This window comes from Corvus brachyrhynchos, unplaced genomic scaffold (assembly GCF_000691975.1).
Source record: "Corvus brachyrhynchos isolate BGI_N302 unplaced genomic scaffold, ASM69197v1 scaffold56, whole genome shotgun sequence".
Taxonomy (NCBI): Eukaryota; Metazoa; Chordata; class Aves; order Passeriformes; family Corvidae; genus Corvus; species Corvus brachyrhynchos.
Genome location: NW_008238664.1, coordinates 7,506,643 through 7,514,718, shown reverse-complemented (window position 1 = coordinate 7,514,718; position 8,076 = coordinate 7,506,643). Strand labels below are relative to the sequence as shown.

At 41.6% G+C, this 8,076-nt stretch overlaps 1 protein-coding gene across 1 annotated transcript in view; it reads left to right on the top strand.

Annotated features, from left to right (window-relative positions):
• Nucleotides 1–7,917, top strand: part of DDX47 (DEAD-box helicase 47) — an 8,050-nt gene extending 133 nt beyond the window's left edge. The window contains exons 2-12 of the mRNA XM_017737748.1: nucleotides 422–544; nucleotides 1,992–2,180; nucleotides 2,836–2,907; nucleotides 3,415–3,533; nucleotides 4,042–4,113; nucleotides 4,233–4,349; nucleotides 4,506–4,652; nucleotides 4,966–5,103; nucleotides 6,485–6,555; nucleotides 7,090–7,219; nucleotides 7,313–7,917. Of these exons, the coding sequence (XP_017593237.1) occupies nucleotides 422–544; nucleotides 1,992–2,180; nucleotides 2,836–2,907; nucleotides 3,415–3,533; nucleotides 4,042–4,113; nucleotides 4,233–4,349; nucleotides 4,506–4,652; nucleotides 4,966–5,103; nucleotides 6,485–6,555; nucleotides 7,090–7,219; nucleotides 7,313–7,432 (1,298 nt within the window). The 3' untranslated portion in view covers nucleotides 7,433–7,917. The remainder of the gene's footprint in view (nucleotides 1–421; nucleotides 545–1,991; nucleotides 2,181–2,835; nucleotides 2,908–3,414; nucleotides 3,534–4,041; nucleotides 4,114–4,232; nucleotides 4,350–4,505; nucleotides 4,653–4,965; nucleotides 5,104–6,484; nucleotides 6,556–7,089; nucleotides 7,220–7,312) is intronic.
• Nucleotides 7,918–8,076: the final 159 nt, after the last annotated feature.

Below are 8,076 nucleotides of genomic sequence, written 5' to 3'. Positions count from 1 at the left end.
AGCTGGGGGCACTCGGGCGCTGCCCCGCCGGGCTCGGCACTGCTGCTCCCCTCGCCGCTCCGCAGCCGGCCGCCGCTATCTTCGGTGGCGTTAACTTGCCATGGCGTTTTTGTTTTACATGGCCATGGGACACCCCCTGGGGGGAAGAGGCAGCTGTGTGTGGGGAGGGAAGTTCCTTGTGTAAATTAGGGTAAAACTGACCGTATTCTTCCTGATGACAGTCATCGCTAACAGATGGTTTCGAACTAATCCCATGAAGTTACTGATGGAAGTGGGGATCACTGTGAGCAGCCTGCCCTTTCAGAGAGTTGCAGTGGGGGTCTGGTGGGGTTTGTCTCTGCTAGAGACAAGCTTGGCTTTGTTGAAGCATGTATTTAATTTAACTCTGTGATTTAATTGAGGTCTTTTTGGTGATGTCTGTTTCGCTTTTCTCTTGTCACTTATGTCCAGGGAGTGACAGATGTCCTGTGTGAAGCTTGTGACCAGTTAGGATGGAAGGTGCCAACAAAGATCCAAATTGAGGCTATTCCAGTGGCTCTCCAAGGTGAGCAGTGTGCTTCTTTGAACTGGCAACTGCTCCAGGAGCTCTCTGTGAATGAATTTTGCTGAGTGAGAAGGATCAGGGATGAGTGTGTCCCAACTTCTTCATTGTTGAGGATCTCTGTCTAGAAGTCATTTTTGTATTCATTCTGTGTCCTTCCCTGGTGGAGCTTGGAGCTTGGACTGCACTGCCTGAAATCACAGACTTTCAAATGGGTACAAATATTGCTCCTTGAGCGTTCACTCCTGTTGTGTAGTTCTGACACTCCCTGCTAAATAGAATTCTTACTAATCATTTGAACCACTAGTCCACATTGATCATTTTCTTTCTGACATACCCAAGGATACACAGGAAGCTTCCAATAGGTTTTGGACTGTGCTGCTTCTGATGGAGACCTACATAGTGTATGTGTGTGTGTGCTTGAAAGTGAAGATGCCTTGGCTGATTCCATAATGTGTATAATCTGCTTTGCTGTGAGCAGGCAACTCTTTGAAATGAGATTTCTGAAGTGAGTAATAACCAAACCACAGTGACTTTCTGTAAGCATTCTGGAATTACAAAAAAGTAAATTACTGAATTCAGCAGACATTTCTGTCTCTGGAACTATTTTTTTTTTTTTAAACAAAAACATTGTCTCAAAACACTGTCAAGGAGGGAAAGAACAATGTAGTGACAGAATGGGAACAAACTTTCAGTATCTACTCTGTACTAATATTTAACTTTTGTCAGACTCTTACTACACATATAAGATTCTCTTGGGGAAAACCAAACACAAAGGTAAGACCGCATTCCTGAGAAATTGTTTCCAGTGTGAGGCCTATTGACAGCATGTTCTTCTCAGCTGTATGAGCTTAGGATGTCATAATGGATTCTACTGATGAATTCTACCTTGTTGCTTGCATTTTTGGGGGGCAAAAGACTTTCTGTCCTACCCTTCCTACTGCAAACTGGTTTGGATTACTCTGCTAATCAATGGCACAGTTTTGGCTTGTGAAGTGTGAGTTTGGTAGTGCTGTTGTCCTGTAGTTTGTGTGACTGAAGTTTGAACACTGCAGTCTGTTTCCTTGTAAGCCTGCAAACAGACAACATTTGGACTAAAATACTGAGATAGAGTCATTAAGCTGTAAACTGATGTCAGATTTGAGACATAATAAAGTAAAGCTTATTTTGAACCTAAGGTTTGCATGAAACCCTGTATATTAGCAGAAATTTAACTAGAAAATGGAATATTGAGACTATAATCATTATACAAATGAAATCACAGTCTAAAAACGCTTCCGAGAGATTCTGAAGTTCTTTGGTTTGGCCCTTTGTTCTCTTTTACCTTCTGTGTGTCTGCCTTTTTTTCTGTCCTTAGGGAATTCTTGTGTTTTATTGCACAGTGCTTTAAAGTCTTCTTTCTCTGTTCTAGATGTGTAACAGTTTTTGCCCCCCTTGCTCCTTCTCACAGGCAGAGATGTCATTGGACTGGCAGAAACTGGCTCTGGAAAAACAGGAGCCTTTGCTTTGCCAATTCTTCAAGCACTACTGGAAACACCTCAGCGATTATTTGCTCTTGTCCTCACACCAACAAGGGAGCTGGCCTTTCAGATCTCAGAGCAGTTTGAAGCTCTTGGGTCCTCCATTGGTGTTCAAAGCAGTAAGTAGCTTTTAGGGTATTGGACCAGTTTTTCTGAAGACCAGTTTGTCAGCTCGAGATTGCAAAGATAAAAATAGAGGATTTATATGAGGGGTTGAACAAAATGTGAGAAGAGCTTATGATGCTGGAAGACAGAGATCTGGTATCAGGTTTGAGAAAAAAAGGCTGAATGGGCTTTCCTCATGGAGTGGTCTGCAGCTCTTCTGCATTTTATGTCTGAACAGTTGAAGGTGGAAGTAGAAGAGAATGTTTTCAATAGTGGGTTTGTGTCCAGTGAAATTGCATAGAGCCCCCTGCTATAGTGTGATGTAGTTTAATCTTCCTTTCAGACTTTCTGTATTGATTCTTTAGATAATCTCTCAAAAAAAGCTTTGTGGGTATTTTTAGAATTCCTAGATTTTTGCAGCCGAGTTAAATTGCAAGGAATAGATTCTGCCTGTAGCTCTTCAGCTGTGAAAATAAAATACTTGTGGCCAGGAAGGAATTAATTGTATGGCTTAAGAAGCCTAGGAAGGTCAGATATGCTTAAATAAAGTGAATTCTCATAAAAATAAGTAGCTTTTCATTTGTACAGAATTCCTGTGGGTGGTGGGCAGTAGGAGTAAACACCAGAGTGCTACACTGAGGGATTCACTCCACTCTGTTTGTCCTGCAGCGGTTATTGTGGGTGGAATTGACACGATGTCTCAGTCTCTGGCCTTAGCCAAGAAACCACATGTTATAATTGGTAAGTTGATGTGCTAGGGATATGGAGTGTGAATATTATCAAACTGTGGTTAACCAGTGAAAGGAGAGTACATCCTTCATTTGTTTTTGTCCCAAGCTCTGAGTACTGGCTTGTTAATGTTTCCAAAGTATCCACCAGTAACTTGGTTGCTAAAAGCTCATTCCAAAGCATTCCTTTTTAGAGTGCTTCTGGCTTCTTTTTTCATTCTCCTCAAGTATTTAAAATGCTGGTCTCATCCTTCACAGTACAGCTTGTCTACAGTCTTCTTTGTGTCATGTTGTTTTAGGACTTTTAGAAAAAAGTCTGACTTTTTTTCTAAGAGTCTGACTCCATTAGTCTTATTTCAAAACACACTCTGAAGATATCCTGTGGAAAAGTTATTCCCACAGAACAATCTCTACTTTTCTTGGGCAAAGAATCCCTTTTCTGTAATGGACAACTGTCTTGCCTGTTTGGATCTTTTCCTTTGCTTGCATTCTGAGTTTGCTTTCATGATGCTGTTGGCAGCAACCCCTGGCCGTCTAGTTGATCATCTGGAGAACACAAAGGGCTTCAACTTACGAGCTCTGAAGTTCCTAGTGATGGATGAGGCTGACCGGATTCTTAACATGGATTTCGAGACAGAGGTAGGAATCTGCTAAAAGAAGAGTTTGAAACACCAGATGAATTCCTTTAAAATCGCTTTATATGGTCACATAGTGAACACTGAGCTGTTCTGTAGAAATTAGTAGCAAATTGTAACTAAGATCTAATAATTACACAAGAGTCTGTGGTGGGATTAGAACATAGCAGAGTTCTGCAGAGCACTGCCAAGACAGTAGGAGGCACTTTGAAATCCACTGGTTTCTCTGGAGTGCCTGATGCAGAATGTAGTTAGTGTAGAAAACAATCACACACACATTCCTGCAGAAACATTACCTGATATTTGCACTGTTGTTGGACTTTTGAAGCTCACACTGCCTAACTGCCAACAGGATATTAGCCTACACCTTCGCCTTAGAAGAGAAAAAATTTGTTCCTGCTGTATGTTTGCACATGCATTACTCTTCATGTGGATGGTCGTTATATTTGTGGAAGGCTTGTGTCTTGCTTGCTTGTAGTATTTAGTATTTCCATTTCCTTTTTTTTTTACAGGTGGATAAGATATTAAAAGTGATTCCTCGAGACAGGAAGACATTCCTGTTTTCTGCCACCATGACCAAGAAGGTGGGAACAGACCAATCTGCTTTAGTTCTCCTTCCATCAGGCTATCCTCTTGACTAGACTGTATTAATACAATTTTCTGACAAGATCTCTGTCCTACTAAATTTCATTGATCTTACCAGGTTCAAAAACTCCAGCGTGCTGCTCTGAAGAATCCTGTTAAATGTGCTGTTTCTTCCAAGTATCAGACAGTTGAAAAACTACAGCAGTACTACATTTTCATCCCCTCCAAATTCAAGGTAATGGCACTTCTGTTTCTTCTCTCTTGTTGCGGTTTTTCTTGCTCCCACATCTGTCCAATATCTTGTCATCTTCTGAGGCCTAGACTTACTCTTAAATATTGCACATATGATTATCTCTGGGGTTTTTTTTTAATTCTCTCTGTTTCTTTACAGGACAGCTACCTGGTTTATATCTTGAATGAACTGGCTGGTAACTCTTTCATGATATTCTGCAGTACATGTAACAATACTCAGAGGACTGCTCTACTGCTTCGCAACCTGGGATTCACTGCCATTCCTCTCCATGGGCAGATGAGTCAGGTATGGGCATGACCCCACAGAATGGAGTAGACAGGAGGCCTGTCTTGGGGCTTGGGAAATGGGCTGCACCATATTAAGTCAAAGCTACCTTGCAGGAGGAGTATTTCACAGCTAGTGGACTGGACTGATCCATAGAAATTTAACTAATGTGAATGCTGCCCCTGATTCTGTAATGTTTAAAAAAGAAATTAGAGAAGTGGGATTTTTGAGTAGTTTCTCTCCCAGTTCTTTTGTGCCAGTATTTCAACAAGAGCATATTGACTAGAGACTAGAATGAGTGTGATTCTCTCATTCCCTTTTTGTCCTTTTCCAGAATAAACGTTTGGGCTCTCTAAACAAGTTCAAGGCAAAGGCACGTTCTATTCTGCTGGCTACTGATGTTGCAAGCAGAGGTCTGGACATTCCACATGTGGATGTGGTGATCAACTTTGATATTCCTACACACTCTAAGGTAAGTTTGTCTATGTGCCAGCTGAGAGCTTCTGGTCACCGTGAGCAGATAGACAAAGAAGGTGGACAAAGCACCAGAGACATCTTCTCTCTGTTCTGCTGCCTGAAGGTCTAATTCATGATTCTGTACACTGAAAGGTGTAGTTCAGCTTCCACAACTGAGTTGGTATCTCTGTTTGTATGGCCTCATGGCCTGGGTTGTAGAAGTGACCCTGTAAGTGAAGAGGGGAAGTGAGGAATGCTCTGTGTCTTCGCGTTTCTGCTCAGACTATATGTTTTGCCATATTACATTAAAGGGCTTTGAAAACAGTTTTAACATATTACTAGTTTCATGTAGTCTCTGTGCCTGTGATCCAGGTCTGCCTTTCTATTTTAAACTGTGTTTTAAAAAAAAGAAAAAAAGCTAAATTCTCATTATGACATTCAATGAGCATTTGGTTAAGAAAGGTGTCCTTAATATATTTCACCTTCATATCACAAAAGCGCCACAGAAGAAAAAGAAAGTGAGTTACCAACTCTGTCTTACAGAAAGTATGGGATTATCTCAGGGGTGTGACTGTTTCCCAGCTTAGTTCCAGAAAGCATACCATTAACCTGCATTTCAGGAATTGCTGTAGTTGCTTACAACGATTAAAGATGCTGTGTCTTGCAAACAGAAGTATGGTAGGTCTTTTGAAGACACTCCTTTTGTAAAAGGACAAAAGTAAAGAAAAAAAATGGTGGGAGCAGCAGCTTGAATGGTGTTACTACAGTCTTTGTGCTCTTCTCCCTCATCTAACCCATAGAACACATCCTTTCTTACAATCCTCTCTCTGCAGATCTTGTATGGAGAAGGGAGTATTTGAATTTCCATAACATAGTATAAAACCTGGAAAACAGCCTAGAACCATATTGACAAAAGATGTCCGATAGATCAGACTCTTCTAAATTATTCTCAATCATCCTCTCTTTCACCATGCTCACCAAGTTTAAATCTACTTGTCAGAGAGTTTCTCTGGAAGATGGATTATGCAGAGCACTAGATCCCAAGACTGAAAATGCAGGCACAGGCTCACTGTAAATATTAGCTTTCCAAGGAAGTGATAGTGAATTCTTGGCAAAGGTCACGTATTGCAACTTTTGTCCTGCAGTCTGGAATAATTTGAGTTGGTCTTCTCATTTAGAAAGAGAAGAATTCAAATGTTAAAACCAAAGCTATGCCTCCACTTACACCTCTTCTCAAAATCTGATGCTGTGCACCCTCCTGAGCATTTAATCCTGGCTGTATGTTCGCACCATTTTCTTGTTCTTCCTAAAGAGAAAATATATAGCCTGATCTGCCATAAGATCTGTTCTGTGTTTGGTGAACATATATTATTGCTTATCAAGAAAATTCTTTCCAGGATTACATTCATCGTGTTGGGAGAACAGCTCGAGCTGGGAGATCTGGCAAATCTATCACCTTTGTCACACAGTAAGTGATAAAATTTAACAGACTTATTCTTTCCAGTTGTGTTTCAGAACAGAAAATATCTGACCTTATCCTGGGTGAGAATAAAATACTACTTTTCAGTTTGAAGTGCCAGGTGGTTTTATTTAGTTAAAGGGGAGAGAATTCAAAGTGCCCGGTGGGGAGGGAGGAGTCTAGATAAATTCTAGAAGCAGGCATGTATTGAGCAGAACTGTTTATAACTGGACTCCACAATATATTCATATATTTTTAAAATACGTAATGCAGGTTCAGTAACTGTGGGGGTGTTTTGTAAACACTGAAGTATTTGTCTAAAAAGAAAATCTTTGCCAAATGCTTCTGAACGGAGATGAGCTGAATAAATCAGAGAAGCCATCCCAAATGGCATCATTTGGATGCAGTTGAGCTGCTTGTGAGACCATCAGCACAAACTTAAGAGTATCTGCAGGCTGGAGATTAGGGGTGAAGTCTGTGAGTGGTGCCAGCTGAGCCCCTCTCAGGAGGGCTGAGTCAAGCTGGTGTCTTGTCTTTTGTCAGGTATGATGTAGAGCTGTTCCAGCGCATTGAACACCTGATTGGCAAGAAGCTGCCAGCATTCCCCATGCAAGAGGAAGAAGTTATGATGCTGACAGAGCGTGTGGCTGAGGCCCAGAGATTTGCTCGAATGGTGGGTGCTGGCTTTTTGACCCTGTCCTCGCTGTTGTAGTCTGATTTTCTTCAGGTGCCAGAGCTCTTGGTCAATCTGTTGATTCCATTGCAGGAGCTGCGGGAGCAGGGAGAGAAGAAGCGATCTCGGAATGATGATGATGACACAGAAGAAGCTATTGGTGTCAGGAATAAGGTGGCAGGAGGGAAAAAGAAGAAAAGGAAAGCCTTCTAGTTTGGTATTTGAACAGACTCTTTTATTTTTCTGTTTATGGCTGAGCTATCAAAAACAGTCTACCAAGCCGTCTCCAGTGGATTTTTTTTTTCAGAACTACATATGAAATTTGGCAGTCCATGAGGAAAAAACCTACTTTTCTTCTTCACCAGCTACAGACTGAGCTTGGCCCATTTTGGTAGCATGGTACCAGTTTTCCTTTCAGGGACACCATCAGACACCATCACCTCTGGACCTGGAAGCAGCTGTGGTGAGGCCCGGCTCATTCACAAAGTGCAGTGTGAATGCAGCTTTTGCACTGCTGCAGCCTGTCCCACTATCCAATCTCACTGAGTGCATCTGGAGTCAGATCTGTTGGAAGAAAGAGAGGAGAAAGTTAAAAAGAAGCATCTGAGTTTTCACAGCACAGCTGTGATGCCCTTGCCTTGGTGAAGGGATGTGTTACATTGAGAACTCAAAATATATTTTGCTTAATTTTAAAGCCACCTGGTTTTCCTTGTCTTGTCACTGACCTGTTCGTTCACTTTGTGTATCAGCTCTGCCAGAAGGTTTTCTTGGGTCAATCTTAGCAATTCAGATGTGACATCAAAACCTTAGATTTGTCAGCTGAAGAGTGGTCCAGCAGAGAGAACGAGTTTCAGCAG